Source organism: Triturus cristatus, chromosome 2_1, assembly GCF_964204655.1.
Source record: "Triturus cristatus chromosome 2_1, aTriCri1.1, whole genome shotgun sequence".
NCBI classification, from domain to species: Eukaryota; Metazoa; Chordata; class Amphibia; order Caudata; family Salamandridae; genus Triturus; species Triturus cristatus.
Window position 1 is genome coordinate 905,814,146 of NC_140581.1, and position 25,144 is coordinate 905,839,289.

The following is a 25,144-nucleotide window of genomic DNA, read 5'->3' on the forward strand; positions in this document are numbered from 1 at the left end:
GAGATTTATTTTCTAACTTTGTATACAATGAGGAACATTGAAACAGAACACAACCTATCGTTTGTATTTTCTTTCAACAGGAGTGAAATACACCCTACTTGCCGTGAGGTCGATAGGTACCAGGTTGTATTGTTGGACAACTTGTCACTTTTTCTTGTTTTTCTTAATCACTTGCAGTAGCAATTATGTATCGGTCCTGAAGAAAGCCGGGAACACATTCCCATCTGGCTGAAACTAGTCGACCCCTATATGACGCAACCTATTAGTTGAAAGTTGCCGCTACACGCCTTTTAAATAGGATTGGTACAGAGATATTCATTAAACATAGTTTCTTCTGTCCAACTCCCTTTTTAAATTTTCACTTGCACTGCACTTACTACACATAGTATCCATCAATAGAAATACATATGGCCACTCTTGGTCGATTTCTCTCTCCAACTTGTACTCTACTCTGATCTTGGCTACTACATCTGCCTCTTGGTTTGGAGGAGTAGTAACAAGATGGAAGGATTACCAAGTGATGACACTGGCCTCCCTTGGCAGTTGATGGGAATCCGTATCTAGAGTTCAATGTTCTATCTCTATTAGCAACACTTAGATCAGTTGATCATAGTAACACTCTATACTTGGTCTGTTCTAGTTTCTTTATGTTCAGTTCCTCATTTTGCACGACCACCAGTTCACTAGTGTTTTTCATATGTAAGGATATAGGGGATTTGAACTGTTGTTTTGGTCATTAAACTTTTCCCTTAGACCCTTTCCCTTTGGGAATTATTGTTGATGTTCTTGAGCAGCTGATGGCTGCGGGTCTTTTTTAACCTAAGTATCAACCTTGAGGTGATAAATTTTGTTAAGCGGTTTTTCATTTGTTCTAGCCGTGATCCAGTTTGAATATCTCTTCCCAGGAACAGTTGTTATACTGTGCCACACGGACACGCTGCTTTCTTCCACATTATATCTTCTGGCCTACCCACGACATGGCAGAATTCAGCGAACTCACGTACGATGACTCATTCTATCAGTCTATTCTAGATAATACACCTAGTATTTTAGGTAACCTCTCTGCCTCCACAACAACTCCCAACATAGAAGATTGGGACAAGATTTTGATTCTCAAGAAATCCCATTCACGCACGGTCATCCATGGTGCGATAATGGCAGAGTATTTACGCAGCAACTGCGCACCCCCAGGCCTGATCGTGACTAATGTCCCTCGACTATTTCTTCAAGATAAGAAATTTCTAAAGGACTGGTCACTGATAGCATGGCGCTGCACGCGCGATTGGCTGATTCTCATTATCAGCACAGCCAAGCGTGCAGCGGATGCTATCCTGGTCGAGATTCAAATTAACGAGGCACAAATCAAAACAACTATTACCAGCACACTGTTTAAAAAACAACAAGATGAAGCAAACAAATCGAATAAAGACTTTAAAGAGACCATTCTTCTTTCGAAGATTGATAAATTTAAAAAAGACTTGGCCAAATTTAAACTAGAAGTAGTCTACCCCTATACCAGTAAGGGTTATACACCAGCAGAATTTAACAAAAAAGGCAAAAGATATGGGTCAACTTACTCAGGGAGTAGTTCCGAAGAGGATTTGAGTGACCCAGATACCCCCACAACTAGCAAACAACAATTTAGAGGTAGAGGTATGAGACGCCCTTGGAGGGGGTACCCGATGCCGCAATTCCAACAATGGTGGCCTCCGACTCCATGGGGCTTTCCCCTACAGCAGTTTCAACCACCTAATGCGGCCTATCAGATGTACCCACAAGACTTTAACAACCAGTCTTTTTTAGGGGTAGGCCCAGGCAGAACAAGAGGCAGGAGGAGAAACCGACAAGCTCAAGTTCATTGAAACGATCAACAACCCCCAGTTGCTCCTCAAATGAACACCCGGAGCAGGTCCAAACAGAACCCTCCAACATCCGAACAGAACCCACAGGAGACCTGATTGAGAATTTGAGTACCAAGATTCTCACCCAGGCTGAGATTACAGTTTTGAACAAAGGGCTTGGATTTGTGACAACATCGACAGGCGACAACTTCCAAGTTCAATGTGAACTTGCAAATTTTTTCGGAAGGTTCGCCTTCATCATTTTTTTAAAGACAAAGAACAGATTGAGCCCTCAACAGGCAACATCAATACTGGTCTGAAAAAACACTCGACCTTCAATCCACCTACACATGCTATCCCGCCCCAGGTACTTGCTTTTGAGAGAGCAGTTCTTGATGAAGTCAATACCCTGTGTCAAAATAACAGAGGGGGTTATAGCAATCTACCTAGAAATGAACAGTTGGCACTTCGTGCATTAACAGAGGACAGAGAAATCATTATTAAACCTGCAGATAAAGGCGGTGCCATAGTGATTTTAGACACCAAAGTATATCGCACTGAGTGCTTGAGACAACTAGATGACAAGAGGTTCTATCGACTACTGAAGGAAGATCCTACAGAAAGGATCAGTAGAATCATCACCAACAAGGTAGAGGAAGCTTTCAATGAAGGATGGATTACACCTCATGAAAAAGATTTTTTACTAACTACTCATCCGGTCATGCCATACTTCTATATACTTCCCAAGATACACAAGCTGCAGAGACCACCTCCCGGAAGACCCATCATCTCCGGGATTGGCTCTCTGCTTGAACCTTTATCTACATTTGTAGATTTCTTCCTTAGACCACTGGTGTGTTTGATGCCTACTTATCTCCAGGACACGAAAGACGTACTACGTCTGCTCCCTACTGTGGATTTTGACCCGAGTCTAGATCTACTTGTTTCATTTGATGTAGAATCACTCTACACCTCTATTCCACAAGATGAAACGTTAGATACAATTGCTTCTATTCTGAGAGAAACAGAACTCAATTCCATCACTCCGGTCAACTTCATCATGGACCTGGCACGCATGGCCATGAAGGAGAATTTCTTTAAATTTGAGGACAAGATCTTTTTACAAGTCTCAGGTACGAGCATGGGTAGTATTTTTGCACCGTCTCTAGCTAATCTCTACATGCATAAATTTGAACAGAACCACGTCCTCAACGAAGTGAATCCCTTCCATGAGTCTATCAGACTCTGGAAGAGGTACATCGATGATATCCTCGTGATCTGGCGGGGCGATCAAGAATCGGTCAGGCAATTTCAGGAATGGCTAAATACACAGAATACATTTTTGAAGTTCACTCTAGAGATGCACCCATCTACGATAGCCTTTCTCGATTTGTCCATTTTTGCAACAAGCACAGGATTGGGCAGTGAGCTATATCGCAAACCTATGGCTCGCAATTCGCTGCTTCGTTATGATAGTCAGCATCCTAAGGCATTGCGCGACAATCTGCCATATGGCCAATTTTTACGCTTGAGACGTAATTGCTCATCAACTGATCTTTACAAACATCATGCGAATGTCTTAACTGATCAACTTTCAGCAAGACTCTATCCTAAGAGGCTGGTCAAGAATGCCCGCAAACGCGCTCTCAACAATCATCGAGAGGCTCTGTTAGAGAAGAAGATAGAAAAACCACCATCAGGTCGTTTAACCTTTGTGAACACCTTCAGTACTCTATCTAATGGCATTCAGAAATGCATTCGGAAGAATTGGCGTTTTTTGAATACCTCAAAGACTAACATTCCACTACCACTCTTTGCCTTCAAACGAGGATCCAACTTGAGGGATAGATTAGTACATACACGCACTAGGGAACTAGAACCAAGGAGAGTAGGCACCCTTTGGAACCTTCCACCAGTCCAGGGTCACTTCCCGTGCGGTAACTGTACAGTATGCCCACAAACCAAACATACCAAAACTTTAGATCTAGGCTTGACCAGATCTTGGATACAGAAGAATTACTCCAACTGCAATAGTGATAACCTTATCTATCTATTACAATGTCCATGCCATCTGAAGTATGTTGGCATGACGACGCGTAAGGTTAAAACAAGGATGCTCGAACATAAAAGCACTTTCAGATGCAGGAAAGAGAATACGAGACTCACCAGACACTTTGTGGAGCTTAATCATCAGGCAGACGATTTCTCCTGGACTGTCTTGGAGAAACCATTCATACCGTCCCACAATAGTGATAAGGCTAAATTCTTATTCACTAAAGAGCAACGCTGGGTTTTTAAACTCCAAAGTGACACAAAAGGCCTGAATGATTCTATTCCATGGACTCTTCTGTAAAGGGTCGGACTCTGACCCATGATTTGATAAAGAGATCACTACGAGTTTAACATTTCCCCGACAAGGTGTATTACCTGTTCTGCGTAATATAGGAATTGTCTTGGGGATTTTTTGTCTTGATTCCTGGATTTCTTAGCATTATACTCGTAATATCTAGTAGTGCAACGGACACATTGATTGTGTCCCTTTCTCAAGCGTTTACACTTGTTGCCAATCCACCCGCATATCATACATCCACATGAATGTGTAAGAACTACCATTTCTGGGTTCAGTGACGTCATCTTGTAGTTCTCCATCGTCATCACCCCGAGTCATTTGCAAAACGTAGCGTGAAGCGTCACATGACTCACTCACGCTTTATACTCTCGTCACACAAAGCCTCGGTACCTCCCACAAACACAGGAAGGACCGAGGCACCGACGGAGAGGTGAGTTTGACTGCTTGCATGCGCTTTTATCTTCGTTTGACTCTGGGTTTTTAATGTAGCTATTAAGACATGCTCCCAGGTATTTTTTCCTAAACAAAGGGCGATTTCCAAAGTAGCTTTGTTACGCTGTCTGCCCCCGGTTTACTTACAGCCACACCGGGGATTTATACAAATTGACGCGATAGACATTGCGAAACGATAAAATAGATTTTGCTTTCCTCCTGTTAGAGACAGGTCTAAACCATACTTAGTCGGCCGGAGAGATTCCGAATCGTGTGTGCCATACTAAGTAGTGACCGGCTAGTTACACAGTCTGATACGCTTGAAACTCTACATTAGACCTTAATACTGAAGTATTCATATACATATAGGCACACGCTGCCGACAAAATAACCCCTATTAACTACCTTTGGGGTTCTGCTGTACACGCTGTGAGTGTGCCATTTTCATAGTTAATCGGTTCTTTTTATCTTAACAGCTGTAATAAAATACCGATTATTGCGATACACACTTAATACTCCTGGTGATTTATTCTTACTGGACACATGACTGGGATTCTGTCCCTAAACCGCATTTTAACAATTGCTAAACAATTTTTAACACTACCTTTGGTTTGTTGAATAATTCGCCCTACATGATTCATACTTACAGGGCGGGGTCTCAATTACCTGAGTTGTAACCGGGTGAGGTGAGGTCTGACGCTCACGCAAGTAAGGTGAGTTGGCGTTTTTTCTCATAGATGATACACTGGTTGGTACTGTTATGAGATTTATTTTCTAACTTTGTATACAATGAGGAACATTGAAACAGAACACAACCTATCGTTTGTATTTTCTTTCAACAGGAGTGAAATACACCCTACTTGCCGTGAGGTCGATAGGTACCAGGTTGTATTGTTGGACAACTTGTCACTTTTTCTTGTTTTTCTTAATCACTTGCAGTAGCAATTATGTATCGGTCCTGAAGAAAGCCGGGAACACATTCCCATCTGGCTGAAACTAGTCGACCCCTACATGACGCAACCTATTAGTTGAAAGTTGCCGCTACACGCCTTTTAAATAGGATTGGTACAGAGATATTCATTAAACATAGTTTCTTCTGTCCAACTCCCTTTTTAAATTTTCACTTGCACTGCACTTACTACACATAGTATCCATCAATAGAAATACATATGGCCACTCTTGGTCGATTTCTCTCTCCAACTTGTACTCTACTCTGATCTTGGCTACTACATCTGCCTCTTGGTTTGGAGGAGTAGTAACAAGATGGAAGGATTACCAAGTGATGACACTGGCCTCCCTTGGCAGTTGATGGGAATCCGTATCTAGAGTTCAATGTTCTATCTCTATTAGCAACACTTAGATCAGTTGATCATAGTAACACTCTATACTTGGTCTGTTCTAGTTTCTTTATGTTCAGTTCCTCATTTTGCACGACCACCAGTTCACTAGTGTTTTTCATATGTAAGGATATAGGGGATTTGAACTGTTGTTTTGGTCATTAAACTTTTCCCTTAGACCCTTTCCCTTTGGGAATTATTGTTGATGAGGTACCAAGAGGGGCCCATCGAGGCCAAGTGTTGCCTGCTTGCGGCTGCGACGGGAAGTCTCCGCAAGATTTGGCGCACTTTTTATTTACTTGTTCCTATTATACAGTACCTCGGAGGCTATATTTAAAGCCTTGTTTAAAAAAACTAAAATTTACACAGATCAAACCAGCACTTTATTTCCTTCAACTCCTGAATTGTGACTGCACCCTATTTGTATGCAGTTTCTTGAAATTAGCTATTATCTTCAGGAAAAGTATGGAGGGATAACCACGCTGTTATTATTGTTGAATTTTTTAACCTTTAACTCTGTATAATTATTTATATTCTTAACTTGTCTATTCTGCCTGTTGCTCTTGTTTTATAATGTTTACACAAACTATACGTCTTATATACGAATTGGATAGCTTGTTTTTAAATTGTTCATGAAATATGTTTATATGTTTATGAATTGTGCTTTTATGATTGTAAAGATTACAATCGAATAAAGTCATTACTTACTTACAGTTTCAACTTAGAAAATATAGGACTGCGTACCTGGACAACAGGACATCTGAATACAGGGACTGAATCCTCCACACCATCAGAGACTATTGGCCTAATTCGTAGCAAGCTCATAGTGCCTCACCCATGGCCCTAAACTACCCAGGGTGAAAGGTAATTTGGCAACCTTGAACATGGCCCTCTGATCCCCAGGAGAATCGTTGAAGCAGCTCTTACCCCTTTCGTTGGATACTTACGCATGCCACGATAAACACAAGGAAGATAAGAATGAAAGTTTTTGAAACATTTATTGAAACAATCGTAATCTTGCATAGAAAGAATGAGCTGCAATTATTAGGCAGATGAAACAAAGCAATGTAACCAGCATTACGAAAATGGTGAACAGAATTAACAATGCAACCATGACAGAGCTATTCTATATAGATGTATGTCTTTGTATTCCTATCTAGTTCATTCTCTAATCTGAGAACATAGTAGGGGTACCATCTGCCCGATATCTTAGGACAGCCTGAGACCCCATACCTGAGTGACTTGGTCTGTTGTCGAGTTGGGAATTCCCCCTCTGCAGAATCATCATGGAAGATCAGCATTTGCAAAGTTGCATATTGAAAAACTGTATTTGTTCCAGGACCGTTGTGGCTGGAATGCCCCTCTGACCTCTAAGAGGGCAATGCAGTGTCTATATGATAAAACCCCTACTGTGTTAGACATGCAGCTCTGATGTAATGATGTATCTCTGAGTGGACAATCGTAAGCACTAGGATCTCTTGTACTATTCCTAGCCTTGAACGAGAGCACAGATAATTCAGCATGAAAGGCTTCCCAGAAACAGGCAACATGTGGCACATACAGAGCCTTCGCAGAAGAATATCATGCAAGCAAATATACAAATAATCTAGCTAAAACGAAGTCTACTAATATATGTAAAGAATGAAACTAAAGGGAGAACCAAAGTGGGCTCAAGAGGGCATCACAATACCCTCCCCTTGACCATGAAAAGTCTCAGCTTCTACATAGAACTAGTCTAAAAATAAAGCACACACATTTTCACAAACCAAGCATACTAGAAAATAGACCAATTTTAAAAGGTTACATAAGAAGATAAAAACAATATCACTAATTTGAAACGAATGACCAAATTAAGATTCAGGAGACTCCCAAAATGTCATCCATGTTAAACTAATCAAAATGGATTGTTCATCCTCAGACGATATTTCCAGAATGGCCGCATTTATAAGAGCCAGTAAACACACGTGGTCAGCACCTTCAGCCAATGTTGAAGGTATATTATCTTGCAGTGCACCCGCATTTGGAGCGCCAGGATCCATCATGAAAGGAGAAGGCTCATAAAAGGCTCCCAGAAACAATGGTAAGTTCATGGGACAACTTTAAACATGTGTCTTTATGGTACGCATCAATAGGTTGATGTCCATAGATTGTACCAATTGCATTGAAAGGCAGCTATCCACTCGAAAGGGCACCACAGACAATGAAATACAGGTTGCACGCAGGTAAACCACATTCGTTAAAATGTCAGGAACCAGTCACTATTTAGTTTCCGAAGCACAGATACTCCAAAAACTGTATCATGTGTTCACAATACAGTTGGACGTGCTGTAGATCCATCACAGTTTGGCCAGGACATGGAACATCAATTGTGGATTAGCAAAAATAGGACCAAAATACCACAAATTAGGAATAACACAAGGGGTATGCCTGCAAACATTTTGAAAATATTGAGGGCCTTATTTATGAAAACTGTTGCATCGCTGCCTGAAAACAACGATGCAACAGTTTTCAAAGCACCCTCTATGCAACATGATGGATGTGTCATATTTACCATATGACACAAGGAATGACAGGTACGTCAGTATTACTGACATACCTGTCGGGGCAAAACTGATGCATTGCTGGAGTTGTGTCAGAAGCGTGACACAACTCCAGCAATGCAGGGGGGAGGGCTATGATTATAGCACTGCGTCAGTCTTATGCCTGCTGTGAGGCATAAGATATTGACACAATGGCATCCTGGAAGTGGCGCACTGAAATCTCATAGATTTCAATGCGCCACATCTACGAGGCTTTTTGCAGGGTAACGCCCACCCTGCATACATTATACCTGGTGCAGGTATAATGTGGTGTAGGCGTTTACAAAGTGACACATCTGCCTTGATGCATCACTTTGTAAATAGGGACCAACATCGTACATTTTTTACGCCATCGGTGCATCACAAAAAGTGACGCACCGGCGGCGCAAAAGTGTTGCAAGGCCTCATAAATAATGCCCTGAGTGCTGACTAAACCAGACCCAATCGCTTCAAAGAAATGCTCCACAACAGTGTTGTTGGAAGCATTAAATATTCATTGCACAAGTTCTCCAAAATGGTGAGGAAATGTTGTGCTTAGTAGCTATTGTATTTCTGAAGATGACATAGCTACTTGTAAGTTAAAGGTCTCTTGGGCAGATATAAGTACCACGTCCTTTTGAAACAAAGTCTTTAGTCTGCTCAGCTTGTCAAAATTAACCTTCAAGGTTGTAATGGAAGGCCATAAGTCAGTCGTCATAACACTTTGAGTTGGAGAGAACAGCACAGAATTGCAACCTGTAACTATCTGAGAGACCGAAACTATATATGGGACACCTGCTCGCATCCCAAAGCAACTTTGATCGTTCAACATCAAAAAACGTCAGTTTGAAAGTAATCTAATGACGGGATGAATCGAAGAAGCTGGCATCCCCTTAAAGTAACATGCTACACTAGCTTTTGAAATGTTACATGCTCCAAAAAGTTTCACATCTTAACAAACGAGTGATTGGACGAGCAAAGAGTTGCATCCATTTCCACTTAGAAAGACTTCCAATTCCCCACTGACTAATTTGTAATCGAAAGGTAAAGACCAAACTTTGTAGACAAAACTCTCTCCTAAAAACTCATATCTACTTATTGGGAAATGATTCATACAGTATTTAAAATTGAGAACGAGATCACGCCATGTATTAACCACACAACTGACATGTTTCTGCTTCTGTGAAAGGCAGCGGTTCTAACTTTTCTGTTTCACATTGTATATGTAGAGTCTTTTTTAGCCATTAATTGTTGCCTTCTTGTTAGAATAAACAGCAAAAATAGGTCTGTGGAATTAAAGTCCGTGGCGAGATTTTAAAAACTGTAGTGTTGACCCTAACTGTATAATTCACCTGAAATGACTCTGTCCATGGTATAATGTTGACTTGTCATTTTGTATAATGACACAATGCTATTCAAATTGTAAATACGAGTTGACAACGTATTCATTCCATCAAATACAACAGCAAGTGCTTTTCCTAAATTTTCCTGGTCAATTTCCCACTATTAGGTTTCTTAAAGATTTCATTTCTGAACATTTCAGCGCATTAAAACGATGTGACGACAGATATCCTATTGCTTCCCATGCAAAAGATCGTGAGGCTCAAGATACACATCTGAGCTTTAGGTTTCATGGGATAGAATTAACACAGAAGGATGAGAGAGGTGGCAACCGAGAGTTGAGGTAGCGTCAATGTGAAGCACATTGGATAATGAGATTGCATGCAGTGGAACTAGGACTGAACTTTGATCACAAACGTCAATATTTTCTAGGCACATAATATTTATAATGTTTATTGGGACCCCATTGATGACTAATACGCACCCCAATTCATTACCTCACAGCTAAACCTTATTTCCTCTTGCTGATTTAAGACTGGCTGTAAATGGGACTAAACTATAAAATGTATGGGATTTAAGAGTTAGAACTTAGTACTTAGATATCACTTTGAAGTTTCTCTGGTGATTAGAACTAGAGAGTACTTGGGAGTCTATCTCTCGTGAATTTAGAGCTCTGGACGGCTTTCATGTGGTTTTATGATATATTACAGTTCTGATGGTAAAATATGCGGTTTTCGATGATATGTCTAACACTAGACTTAATTGTTTACGTATACTTTGTATTTCTTAAATTATAAGGATGGATCGTGTGCATATTACTACACTTGTTTTATAATATGATACTTAGTTTTTCTGTGTAAGGAGAAGCTAAATGTAATAATGTGTTGATCTTGGTTCATGTTATTTATGTACAACAGATACATTGACCACATATATGGTTCATATATAGGAAATCACTATTTTGACATGGATAGAGATAGTAAGTCATAATGGTTTTGCAATTAACTTAAATTATATAATCAGAAATACGTGAGTGATTGAATTTTATTATGAGTAATATTTCAATACAATTGTTTCAATATATAGTAATAATAGGTTCAGTAGGTATAGCATTGCATTACTAAGGGATATAAGGTAATTTCACATTGGGATATTGTTTGAGGCAATATATGCCATTTTAAGATGGCGTCACAAGAGAGATAGAGATTACTATTTGATTTATATCCTACCTTTTACCCTGTAATAAGAATAAATTGCTACTCTAAGATGGTGCAGATAAGCATGCCAACACTGATAGAAAGTGTGGAGGCATATGGTCAATGTAGTCCGTCCTTCCTTAGTATAGTTTAAGAGATACGAGACACAGACATTGTTGTAGTCACAATATTGTGTCTTTGTACAGGGATATCGGTTTTAACCAGTAATTTATCGTATTATTAAATATATGAGAGGTGCCTTCTTTCCGTAATTATCAGTTGGGAGGTAAGGTATGCCATTTCAAGATGGCACTGCTGAAGAAGAACAAGAGATGACTAGTCTGTTTTCTATTCTGCCTACCTCGTAAGAGTATAAATTGCCATTCAAAGATGGGGGCCGATGTTGCACGCCGACACTGCATGAACGGGGATTTTGCCATTCGCAACATGTATACAGTTAAAATTATAGGGAGTTCTGATTCTAGGATTTGTTGTAGGGGTGTCTGAGCTTGTATTTTGGTATAGGGAGGTTTGAAATCAGAGGTCTTGTGACCAGTTTTGGATTTTGGAGTGACATATATAGTCAGATACACAGCCTGAATCTCGGGGTGTTTACACCATAGATTGGAGATCTTGAGAGCATTACAGCATATGCTATGAAACTGATTGTCCTGCTTAGTGCCCATTAAACGAGGCTTCTTTTGTGGCAAATATGGGTATAATTTACCGCTTTCATAGGTTACTTTATTTTATACTGCACCTCAACCATATTTTATCTGATATATTTATGTACGTGGAGGGGAATTTTGATATTTGGTCTATTCATTTTTTTACAGAAACAACATATGCTTTGGACACAGGTCATAGATGTTAATATGAAAAAGTGACGGGCCATGAGAAATATTTGGTGGTTACCAGATACTTACTGGTAAGAACCTATTTGGAGTTCTTATAAATTATTTTGAATTATAACGCGGCATTTACTGATGACATTCTTTGAATTTTTAGCATTTAGGAATGAAGGATACATATTGCCATATATATTTGAAGACTTACCTAGATTTACATTATGAGGTAAGTGTGTATGGAACAGGCCTTGTCACAGGTTTTTGCTTATGGTGGATCCAACTAAAAAATAACCTAAATAAGTTAGGTCACATGAGATATAGAGAGATATATATATAAAATGTTGGTATCTTACCTTTACTCGTGGATTCTATGCTATTTAGGAGCTTACTATGATTTTTACTGACCACATCTTAACTAGTCTCAAATCAATCACAAAAACAACTTTGGTTGTCATTGTGGATCACGTTTTCCCATAAGGATCACAGTATCCTGTACAACAGTCTTGAAAATGACTTGAGCGCCTGCCACCTTATGAATGAATACTAATACTCACTCGGGTGAAGTATCAGAGAAAAAGAGTATTCATAAATCTGTAATCCCCAAAAAATTTTTGTTTTTGTAACCCAGATGAGGTCAACGGTTGAATTACCGTAGGATAAAACACGTGTTTGGTGTCTACCAGATACTTAATGCATTTAGGAATGAAGGATACATATTGCTATATATTTGAAGACTTACCCTGATTTACATTAAGGGCTCTGATGAAGTCAATGGTTGAATTACCGTAGGACAAAATTTGTGTTGGCTGCAAGTTGGCGTTGTATTCAAATGGACTTATAGGAAATTTGAAAATTAAGACGGAATTGCAACAATTACATTGTGTGGACTACCCACTTTTAATTGAATTGAAACTCAGGACTGTTTTGAGACTTCTGTTTTAGGCATTTCTGTCCTCAAATTTTTGGAAGGGTTTATGTGGCACTGTCTGGTTCTTGAAGCACTGCCACGGATACATTACAGGGTACATTGTAAACATAGTTTTTGCACAACTCTAACCTAGCCACTTTCTTTGGTTTTATTGGGAAATCTTTCGTAAAGTATTTAAAATTGAGAGTGAGATCACGCCATGTATTAACCACAAAACTGGTGGTGTTTCTGCTATTGTGAAAGGCAGCTGTTCTAATTTGTGTATGTTTCACATTGTATATGTAGTGTCTTTTTTAGCCATTAATTGTTGCCTTCATGTTGGACTAAACATCAAAAATAGGTCTGTGGAATTGAAGCCTGTGGCGAGATTATAAAACCTGCAGTGTCGACCCTAACTGTATAATTCACCTAAACTGAGTCTGCCCATGGTATAAAGTAGACATGTCATTTTGTATCATGTCAACTGCAGATTACACAATGCTATTCAAATTGTAAATACGAGTTGACAATGTATTCATTCCATTATAAACAACAGCAAGTGCTTTTTCTAAAGTTTCCTGGTTAATTTGCCTGAAACGTGTAGCAGCTTCCAGTTGTGTAACTTTCCAAATCTCATTAGAGGTAGCATAAAAAAATATTTTAGAAAGTGGAGACCTAGGACCCAACAAGAAATTTTGCAAGTCCATGTCTTCTGATAGGAGAGAAAGATGCTCTTATCCTGCAAATTAGAATTTTCAAGCCACTTTGACATAACTTTCTTATGGTATAAATTGTAATAATCCCCGAATGTGGAGATATAACGAGGGTCTAGTCTGATAGCTTTAAAACCATGTGTATAGCTTAAAAAATGTGCATGACAACCATTTGTGTCCACTGGCCACAATGACTACCCCTCAAAACCTGAAAGTGTTGAGTTGAACGTACCATATTTTACCATGTTATTGAGCTGTTTCTCTGTGTCTTTTAATACGTGTTACCAATTTTCAAAGCAGACAATTGAAGGAATACTGGACAAGTTCATTTTTTCCATTTTGGCAAGACCCAAGCAAGTTGTCTGCTCAACTGTCTTATTTAAGAAAATCATTTGTTTTGGAATCAAGCAGGCTCTGAATAAAGTATCCATTCCCTGCACTTGCCAGTCTTTTGCCCCAAATTGATTTTAAATCAATGGTATTGTTCCAATAATCAACTTTTTAACGCTGTAAGACAAATGTATCTGAATAAATTAATTCTGTGTCGGTAAACATATTTTTCTGTGCTTGAGAAGGTGTTAATTTAAAATGAAAGGACACAGGGTGTAAGGAAAATATGAACATTTGTCCATATATGTTTTAGAACTATCCACTGGGGGAGTCAAGGAATGTTCACATTGTGTATAATTGAAAATAGTGCATGGAACACTAGCTCTGTGTAAATAATCATATGCATGGTGATGGTAACAAAACATTTCTCCATAATTAGCAGAATTTAGGTACAGAGCTTAACTTTCAAATACAGTGCAATATTCAAGTTCTGCGAGCACTGAAGAAACAGTCTTAACATTGCAATCATCAGACATATAACCAGGGGTAATCACATCACCCATTCCGACCTTAAATATATAAGCAATCTGCAAAGTTTCTGTAGGACCAAAAATGTCATATTGGACCTTTTCCAAAACAATTCCATCATGTACTGGATAGGCAGAAATGTCCACAAGGGACACGTCTCTCTATTTTTTGTAAGATAAGATTTTTCTGAGGGATCTGGACCTTAGTAGAATTTTGACAAGTCTAGATCTGGTTGAAGACTTGATAGAGGGTGGAAATGAGTAGGAGCAAGAAGAACAGAACACCAGAAACTGAATTCATTTGAAATAAAATGTCTCACATAAAAATGAACAAAAAACTTCAAGTGTGTCTGATCACTTGACCCTGCCCGCATTGCGTGTTGCAAACAATAATTTGCCAAATGTATGCCCATAAGATTTTAGAAACTTTCATGCATTTTCACATAATTTTAATACATCATGCTTTACGTGAAAAAATATTTTCAAAAGAATATCATCAAAAATTCTTTAGACAAAAAAAATACATAAGATGTTTAAACCAATGTTCATTTGGTCTATACAATTTCTTATCAACAAAAACTACAATGATTTTAACAAATATGACTGAACATTCTGCCTGATATATGGGTGTGTAGCGTGTGCTCGTTGAAATGTTCTCTTTCGACTTCAGCATTTTTGTGAACTGCTCATCTTCATGTGATCAAGGTAAAACATCTTTGCATGCTAATTGTTTGAGATTAAATTGTGTCGTTGAGTTCTTATGAACATCCTCACTGGATCAGTGATTATTGTTTTTCAGCTGACATCGGGCTAATTGTAGCATATCAGATGTTTACGTTTTTGGAAGTGGTTCATCGCCAAGATACACACAATAGTTGACTGGTAAATGCACTCAGATGTAGTTGTTTTTGTTACAATTCTAGGCTTGTTTCACTTTCGTTTTTTTATAGCGTACCCCTATTATTTTACAGTGATCTCTCTTGGGGAGGACCAGCGGAGTTTTTATTATGCAACGCATAAACATTTCAGTTTGACTTCATTGCTTCTAAGGTAATTTGTCAGGCTTATCATTGCAAGTGATTCACGCAGTGATTCTCGGCTCAATTCATTGTTGGTAAGTGGCATTTTTGTTGTGATATTTTTCTTCTAATCACGCACTGGGTGTCTCGTTTTGATGAAGACTTGCTATATAACCAGTCAGTACCGTTTAACTCATATATATATATGATTCTTGTGAGACAGTCATATGTGATTTACTCCACTATTTGTTGCGCTACAGAGATCAAGAAAAAACATCTATGTTTTATTATGTTTTATTTCAACAGTTCCCCTGAAGAAGGGATCCTGCATACCGAAATGCATTGGGATAAACGACAAATGAATTATAAGAATGTTCAGTCATAATTGTTAAAATCATTGTAGTTTTTGTCGAGAAGAAAATGTAAAGACCAAATGAACACTGGTTTAAACATCTTATGTATTTTTTTTGTGTAAAGAATTTTTGATGATATTCTTTTGAAAATATTTTTTCACGTAAGGCATGATGTATTAAAATTATGTGAAAATGCATGAAAGTTTCTAAAATCTTGTGGGCATACATTTGGCAAATTATTGTTTGCAACATGGGTAGGGTCAAGTGATCAGACACACTTGAAGTATTTTGTTGATTTTCACACAAGGGAGGGTAGCTACCTCCTACCCCCCCAGCATGCCCAGACTAAACATAGGATTAAAATTAGATTTAGGCTTGAATCTGTTAAAAAAAACTAGGTGTGCGCAGGACAAACCATTATCTTTACATAAAAATGAGGCCTAACTACAGTACATTATTAATCACACTTCTAAGTAAAATAATCAAGTTGTTTTATGTACGTCATTAGATTATCGGTTATGACCATACACATCATTAAAATCACTCATTTACACAAATAATTTGTCACCCTAAATTACACATATTAAAAAGAAAACCTGGCTTCTACAACCTCCCCCTCTGATTATATTTTGATACTTATTATAACCTCTTAACTGCTGAGGTTTCACCCACCCCCCTCAGAGCTGAACCCTTTTTTGGCTATTTGGGGTAGTTAATGCTTAGGCCTCCCTCTGGATTCACGCTGCAAACTTGAGCTTTACTTTGACATTGATTTTGAGCAGACTGTATACTTTGAACATTTGCCTCATCCCGTTTCAGTTACTCTTACTCTGTCCATGTACGCAGAGTGGATCCACTGAGGCAGACCTGCACGCTTGACTGCATTATTTGTAATCAAAATTATTTGGAAATGCCCTCGTCTTCTTTCGTCAAGACAGCCTTTATGCACATGTTTTTGAATTACCACCCAATCGCCAGCATTCAGCCCACAGCAGGGTGTGTCTTTATAGCCCTCTGTTGTCACATTCACCTGATGGGAGACAGATTTCACCATATCAGCCAGACCTTTTAAAAAATCCAGAATAATGTCACCAGTTATTTTAACTAGTGCAACTGAGAGTACATGTGCAAGTTTCATTGCCCTACCTATCACTATCTCGTGAGGGGATAAATCAGTCTCTCTGTCTGGTGTACTGCTCATATTCATCAAAACAAGAGGACGAGCATTAGGCCATCTGAGATCAGTTGCAGCACAAACGTTGGCCTGTTTATTATTGTGTGTGCCATTTGTACGCTCCAATGTGCCTGAGGATTGTGGTCGGTAGCTACAATGAAATCTCTGCTTGATCACAGAAACTGTACAGATTACCTTTGAAGTGTGCACCACGATCAGTCTCCAAGGAAGTCAAGAGGCCAATTCTAGGTATCAACTCCCTCAACAACAATTTGGCAACTGTAAGGCTATCCGCTCTCCTTGTGGGAAATGCATCATTTGTAGAATAGGCAGGTAATTACCAAGATATATTCAAGCTATTATAATGTGGCATCTCAATAAAGTCTGCCTGCAATCTCATAAATGGGCCTTAGGATTTGCCAACGTGATTCATAGCTGTAACAGTTCTCTTCCCCTGATTATATAAATGGCATGTCAAACAACAGCCACACACTTATTCACCAACATGTTGAAATTCTCTGTTTTCCCACATTTTCTTAAAGATCCTCACCAAAACTATCTCTCTATGAGTTTGATTATGCAAGTATTTAAACATGGGCTACAATATTGAATTTGACAAGGCATACTTTGTTCTGAATTTCCATACAAATTCTGATAATTATTTGTATAGCCTACTTTCTCCCACTTTCTTTTCTCTTTTTGAGGAGCATCTTCTTGAAGATCTCTTAGTTCACTCAAAGATGTCTGCATTTAACACATAAAGAAACAAGTTACATTATTTATATCAGTGGTAAAATCATAATTGTCAATCTTCTGAACACTTGATTTTTCTTGTAAAGTACTGTATCTTGCCATCTGATCTGTATATCTATTTCCCATTGTGCCATGTCTTTGCCAGTTTTATGGGCTAAGCACCTAATAATGGCCACTTCTTTTGCTTTCTGAATTGCATCCCCAAAATCCAATATATTCATGCTATTCTTTATTGGAGCTCCCAGGGATGTAGTAAATTCCATTTGTGCTACCATAATTGTGAACACCAAACCATACTGGCTATCTGTATAGATTGTCACTTTCAAATTTTCTGATAAGCAGCAAGCTCTTGTCAAGGCAATTAATTCCGCCACTTGCGCTATTATCATGTTTGGTAGGGAGAATGCTTCAAGTGTCTCTCGTCAGAACATACTGCATAGATAGATTTTAATCCTCCCTACTGGCCTTACTTAAGAACCATCAACAAACAATGTCAGATCTGTCAATTCCATTAGATTTTCTTTTAGGTCTGCTCACGATTTTGTTTATAATACAGTCATTTGTATACAATCATGCTCCAACTCATGATCAGTTTCATCTTCCCTGTCTTCACAATTATTTTCTGGAATTGGAGGCAGTGTTGCTGGATTTAGGACATTGTATCTTCGAATGGAATGTAGTGAGGATATGGACACACCTGCGGACATTGCTAAGTTAGCATAAGTTAGTATATGCTTGGCCGCCATTTTGCCGCTTTTGCTCATGTTACTACATGCCACATTTCTCGTAAACACTTTGCTTGCTCGCTTTCACATGAGAACTGTCTGCATTTCCCATATTTAGTTGAACACTCTGCTCCTTGTCTGTACAGCGTGTTCAAGGTCGAAAAACAATGAGCTCTGTTGATTTGCTTTGGTCAGTCTCACGTCCCTAGCCATGTCATAGAACACAGCTGCAAACCTGGAAATCTGGTGCTTTTAATATTGCATTGCATGCATGTTACTGCACTTGGAGAAACGCTTTCCAGGATAGAAGAGCTGTGCTCGTCCGGTAATGTAAATTCCTGCATCTGAACTCGGAGGTATGGGGTCCCCCTGACAAAGCCTTGAGGTCTTCCATAATTATAATAAACTAGCTTCTAGCACTGGGAGGGTGGCAAGACGCTATAGTCCTCTTTCCACCATCATTATAATATGATTTCCCCTTTTGTTCTATATGGAATTGTAACAATGCTGATTTGTTTGATCTTATGCATATTTCTGCTAGTATTGGCTAGTGTACTGCATTATAGAGCACGTTAGTTAAAATAAACATTTTAAACTATTCCTTGACTCTATTTACTCATATTGTGGACAAGTACGAGAGTTTGAAGGAAAGAGTGTTCTTGTTCCCACGTATCCTGAGAGGGACGGAGTAGCATGTTCTAGGATGTCTAATCATTGGTAGCTTCACTGTAGCATGGAGAACAAATGAGACACTAGCTATTTGGATCTGGGTTCTGGGCACCGAGGTGGGTATTTTGGTACACCACTGCACACTGAGGTCCTGGTTTCCTGCGCATAGTTCTGTGTATGTGCAGAATCCCTGCAACATGGCGCACCTAACGTTTGGTCTGGTTCTGATTTACGAGGCACTTTAGTAGTACTTGTGCTTGTCCATGATACCCTCGCTTCTGTTTTCCGGTAAACAGCTGTGACGGCATAACCTACCTATATTGACGTTTTTATAGATTTCATTTCAAGCTTGATACATTAAATGGTTTTATGGTTCTTTTGAATTACTACCCTATTGCGCTGCCACGCCATAAGTAGTTGTTCTTTTCTACTCAATAGGGCTGAGGTAGCTATTACGGCACATAGCCATAGGGCGCTCCGTCGTCATTTGACTACTTTTGGAGTGCCCGACGCGGGTATCTCACTCAGTTTTGTGGTAGGGGCTAATCCAGCTCACCACTTTGAAGTGTTTTATTATTGGGTGACCTTTCTGGCAGTAGATGGAGATGATAACTTGTTCCATACATACACTCCCACTGCAACACCTGTAGCGTATCTGCCATATACGACTCTTGAGGTTCCGTTTTCAGAATGGCAACACCGTATTTGGTTTAATGGCGCCCTACCCCACACCGTGACCCTGGTCCGGTTAGGCCCTTTATCGATTCCAGGGGCCACTTGGCCAGTTTTGGCCGGGTACTCACCACATCCATGTTATCTAGTAGTCACTGTAGACAAGTTGTGCGTCTAACACACCTCCTTGATCAAGTTGCACAGGGCTCTAGTACAATACGTCTCACACAATCTACAGGTGGGAGCACCTGGAGTTGCTGTGCAACCAGCTGGACCAGTGGGACTAACTATTAGTCCGGTTATGGTTAATTCGGTTATGTGCAAGCGTCCCCAGAATAAGGAAGATTTACCTTACTGGCTTGCAGAGAAACTTGACCAGCTGGAAGCAGTATTTCTGAATACAACTCCTGTGGAGAAACAAAGGATTCTTACTATTAGTTTGCAGAAAGACTTAATACCTGAAGTAACTGATTGTGAAAATTTGGGTAAAGTGTTTGCGGCGGTGTATGCAAAATGTTTTGGCACACCATCTATGACTGTGCTCCCCTCCGTGATTAAGCGTGTTCAGGATGAACACGGACCGGGGCGGCTGTGGAGTTGGGGATGAGGTTAGTTGGAGTGTTTGACGTAGTTGCTGATCTGATTGTAGCTAATGTCAAGGGAGATGCGGTTAACTTTTAAGTGTCTAATGCTTTGCGCCTTGTCCGGGATGAGGAGAAACCCAGTGAATTACCAAAAATGATTGCAGAAGCTTATAGGACAATTGGGCACAATAGTTTAGGTGTTAAACCTTTCGCTAGAATTCCAGCACAACAGCAAACACAGACGGCACAGTCTGTTAAAGACGACCGTCCAAACTTTACAAAAAGGAATTGGAAAATAAGAAACCGTGGAAGCAACAACAAACACAAGGGTCGCGTGGAGCATCACCAGTTCCCGAACCTTCCGAGCGCACTTATGATTTGCGCGACCGCACGAGAATTAGGTCTCCTGACAGGTTCCAGGTTCCTGATCAGCGTTCTTCGCAGGCAACATCACGCTCACAAGCCAGTGGAGGGGAACGCCAGGATCGCGGCAGAGGTCGAGGTGCCCCGCAAGGTCGTGAGCAGCCTTGTCAGACTGAAAGCAAAGGGAAACAAGATGATTTTCCTCGTTCGCAACCGCCTTTTCAGAAAAAGAAAGTTGCAGCTTTAACAGCGAGATATGCCACAGACGGTAAGAACCCGGCTCCGGAACCTAACATGGGCCGTAACGCTGCTAGACAGCGCAGTGGAGGTTACAATAGTCCGGCAAGTACTGCGTCCATTTCTGGAGGCGACAGCAACTGAAACATTCATCACAGTTGAAACGGCTGACTCCCGAGTGGCTCCCCCTGACAGATTATATGATATAGTACTTCTAATTGAAGGTGACATACAACGAGTAATAAAAGGGATTTTTGGGGAAAATCTGACTTCTTCATATGACATACTTTTGGCAGAGAAAGATTGGCCTCTGCCTTTTGTTCTAGCCGCTCCCAGGGGGGAGGAGGTTATACTCCCCAGTTTTTCACATAATGTCTCCAAGGAGCAAGCAACGGCTTTTGCAGAAGAGTGGGCTTTGGTGCTTGCACCGGCTCTGTACCGTACTCAGGTGGGCTAGGATAAAGATTCTCCCAGCATGATATACCATTACGGTCTGTGCCACAGCCACAACCCCAATATCTTCTCCGGTGGGAGGAAAAAGCTCCAGTTGCAAATATTCTGGATCAACTAGAGTATCAAGGAGTAATTGAGTCATGTGTGTCACCGATGAATAATCCTCTATTTACAGTAGCAAAACCCGATGGGTCGTACCGCTTAGTTTTGGATTACCGACATTTGAGCTCACATTGTCGGACTTGTGCGGTGCTGAATATCCATAGTTCTGCGTTAGTCGACAGTCTTGTTCGTAAAAAATACAAAACTACACTAGACATTTCCAACGGCTTTTTCACACACAATCTATCACCTGAAAGCAGTCAATGGACCGCCTTCACAGCGGGCCAAAAACAAAAAAAAATTACGCGTTTGGCAATGGGCTACAAAAATAGCCCTGGTGTCATCGCCGCCCGTATTGTCTCTTTGTTAGAAAGCATAGATGAAGACGCATGCTCGTACGTTGATGATATCCATCTAACAGACGACGAGTTACGGACGCATCTTTGTCACGTGGATCGCATCATTATTTTGTTTGCTGTCCACGGTTACAAATTTAACTTTGCAAAATCACACATCGCAGAGTACACAGTGTTGTTTTTGGGCAATGAGCTCAACAATGAAGGAAGAGGCTTGGCGCCTCACTTCTTGGAAAAATGCGCACATTTGCGCCCTCCGACTACAATGAAAAAATTACAGTCTTTGCTGGGTTTTTTGAATTTCGGTCAAACTTACATTCCCGATTATGCCCAGCGTATCAAGCCTTTGTATGCTCTGATGCAACCTACTTTTTCAAAAGCATGCTGGCTTCCCGAACATTCTACTATACTGCAATCCTTGCAGTCTGATCTTATTGAATCGAAATTCTTATTGACTCGCGATAACCATACAAACTGATGATCGAATCATCCCAGGCCATGTGGGTTTCACTTACTTGACGTTTAAATGAAGGTGACACAGTACCTATTGCTTACAAATCACTTGTACACTTCTGCAGAATTAAAGGTTTTCCTCTATTGAAAAAGTTTTGACAGCTGTCCAGATGGCGATCCTAAAGGAACGCGCACTGGCACAAGAGAAACGGATTTTGGTTGTAACACCATGTCCCGCTCTTGAAACGGTGACAAAGGCAAGTGTACCAAACTCTAAGGCTTTGCATCCCCGTTGGATACAATGGGCCACATCTTTGACCTCTCCAGATGTCACGTTTATTTTTTACTAGTCATTGCGTACACAAGAGTTCTTGCAGTATGAATCTGTTCATCCTCCTCCTCTGTCAATGCACCCCCTTGAACAGTACCAATGTATCATTTACACTGACGGTTCGGCGCAGCCGGCAACCGGGTCGAAGCATTCTTACTTGGCGGCCTGTGCTATAGTGGCAGGTACCATAGTGAACGGGGAGTTCAAGTCCAATTTTGTCCATACACAGGCACTAGGAGACTGTACAGCCCAATTAGCGGAGCTGCGCGCTTTGGTACTAGCTCTAGAGTTTGCAGATCCAAATGGGACTACTTTAATTGTAAGCGATTCATACTACTGTGTTCAGTCTTTCATTGACAACTTATTCTTTTAGTCTAAAAATGACCATCATGATTCTAAAGGCAGCGCAATTAAACATAAAATGCTGAGGGTTCGAGTCACAGATCTTAAAGAAAGCCTGCCTCTCACACAGGTAATTCTTACTCTTGGTCATCAGTGTGTAGGAGAGCACGCAGTTGGAAACAGTTTGGCAGATGAAGCTGCCAAATCAGCAGTAGCCATGTGTTCAGTTGCAGCAGTTACAAGATCCTTGATAATGACATTTTGGCAGCAATAGCTGCTACAGAGAGGGGTGATAATTACCTGCAGGGTTTCCCTTCCAAATACTCTTATCATTTAAGTCCCGATAATGTTCCATAAGTGAGAATTAAGAACGTTTGTGACAGGTTGATACCCAACGCAGACCTTCACTGATAACAGCCGAACACGAAGGCATGGGTTCGGCGCATGCTGGGATGTCTGCGACTGTTTCTATCTTGCAGCAGTGTTATTGGTGGCACGGCTTATGTAAACAAACCCATAATTACGTACTTTCATGTGACATTTGTCAGCAGATTAAGCCATCTACGGCAACGTGCCCACCACAAACATAGCTATGCATTTCTAATAAACCTTTTGGTTGTGTATATTTAGATCACTGCAGTCCTTTTTATTCAGATACTGCCTATAAGTTTATCTTAGTTGCAGTTGATTCGTGCACACGCTTTCTATGGCTTTGGCCACAACACAGTGCTGACGCTCGAACTGTCATCAGGGATTTGCGTGTCTTTGTGGGAATGTTTGCATGTGGCACCTTCCATTCGGACCAGGGTCCAGCGTTCGCCTCTAAGGTGTACAAGGATACCATGAGGTCTTTGGGGGTGCAGTTCAAATGTTCTCCTCCATACAGGTCTGAGGGCAATTCGGTTGTGGAGCGAATGAACCGTGACTTAAAGCAATCCTTGACAGCTAGGGTCATAGGGACTGGCATTTGTATACGGTTCGCCCATTTGTGTACAGTACAGCATGCACTAAATAATCTCCCTAGAAGATCTGTGGGTGGGCGGACCCCATAGGAAATGCAATTTGGCATTAAAATGTTTGTGCCAGACCTTGATGGTCTAGACATGGCGGCATCAGACGCATCCTTTGACGCAGATAATCATTCTGCTGTATTACAGAAACTACAGGAGACCCGTGACAGTCTTGCAAAGGAACATTTACCCTCACCCAATGATGATGCACTGCAGATTCCGATGGTCGGCTGACTACCCAAAATCGGAGACCTGGTCCGAAAGAAGGTGGAGAACATGAGTTTGGCCCCTCTTATCGTGCACCTGTTTCAGTGCTTGGAGTGAAGGGTACTCGTACAGTCATTTTACCACCGCTTCCTGGTAGAAAAGACAACAGATACATCTCAGTGGACAATGTCAAGCTACAACATCTGGCCGATCCTGAATAGCATCACGCCAGTGGTCTCTACAACAACTGTATTGAGCGATCCAGGCTTACCCGCTACTAACAACACGCAGGATGACACCGCTATTGAGCTGGAATCTGTTAATAATCCTTTGTTGCTCCCGCCTGCTTCCACGCATAATGAAGAAACTGAATATGCTTATCCCACTACCGTGTCATTACCTGGTTTGCGACCTGAGGCCATTAATAAATCACGTTTTTCCTTTGATACACATTCCACATCATCAAAGGCCCCTTCCAAATTTTCTATTTTTGTCGCCTGGTTTAAACAAACTTATTTGGTTCCGCCTTGAACATACATCTGGTTGGTGCTCATCTCAATTTTTGTATTCATGTCCATTGGCTTTGTGACATTCTTTTTCCTTCTAATCAATGGTCACTATCTTCCTGAACGCTTTGCTGTTAAACTGGTAGATGGAACTTTGGCTCCGCACTCTTCTTCTCACATAACGAAAAGAGACCAAACTTTTGTCAACATCACTGCCTGGCCAGTTATAGACAGCATAGTTTGGGATGCTGTAGATTTTCAAATCCATGGCCCTACAGAGATAATTAATGTGCCAAATGTGCTTCATGTTTCAATGGGTGATGTAGTGAAACATAACATACGGTCTGATGATTGGGACGTACAAGCCGTACAACCCTTGTTTTCAGATTTGAAATACTATGCTGCCTTTGATGCTGAATATTTGTATTTGAATACTGCAAATTATGCGGATTTGT

The 25,144-nt window shown here is 40.4% G+C and overlaps 1 protein-coding gene across 2 annotated transcripts in view; it reads right to left on the minus strand.

Moving 5' to 3' along the window:
• The window catches only part of IDNK (IDNK gluconokinase), a 152,804-nt gene that overhangs the window by 14,242 nt on the left and 113,418 nt on the right, over window positions 1–25,144 (minus strand). Inside the window, exon 5 of one of the 2 annotated variants that reach the window (XM_085633164.1) lies at window positions 20,096–20,152. The exons of the other annotated variant lie outside the window; for it this stretch is intronic. Within the exon in view, the coding sequence (XP_085489290.1) occupies window positions 20,096–20,152 (57 nt within the window). The remainder of the gene's footprint in view (window positions 1–20,095; window positions 20,153–25,144) is intronic. 2 annotated transcript variants of the gene reach the window in all.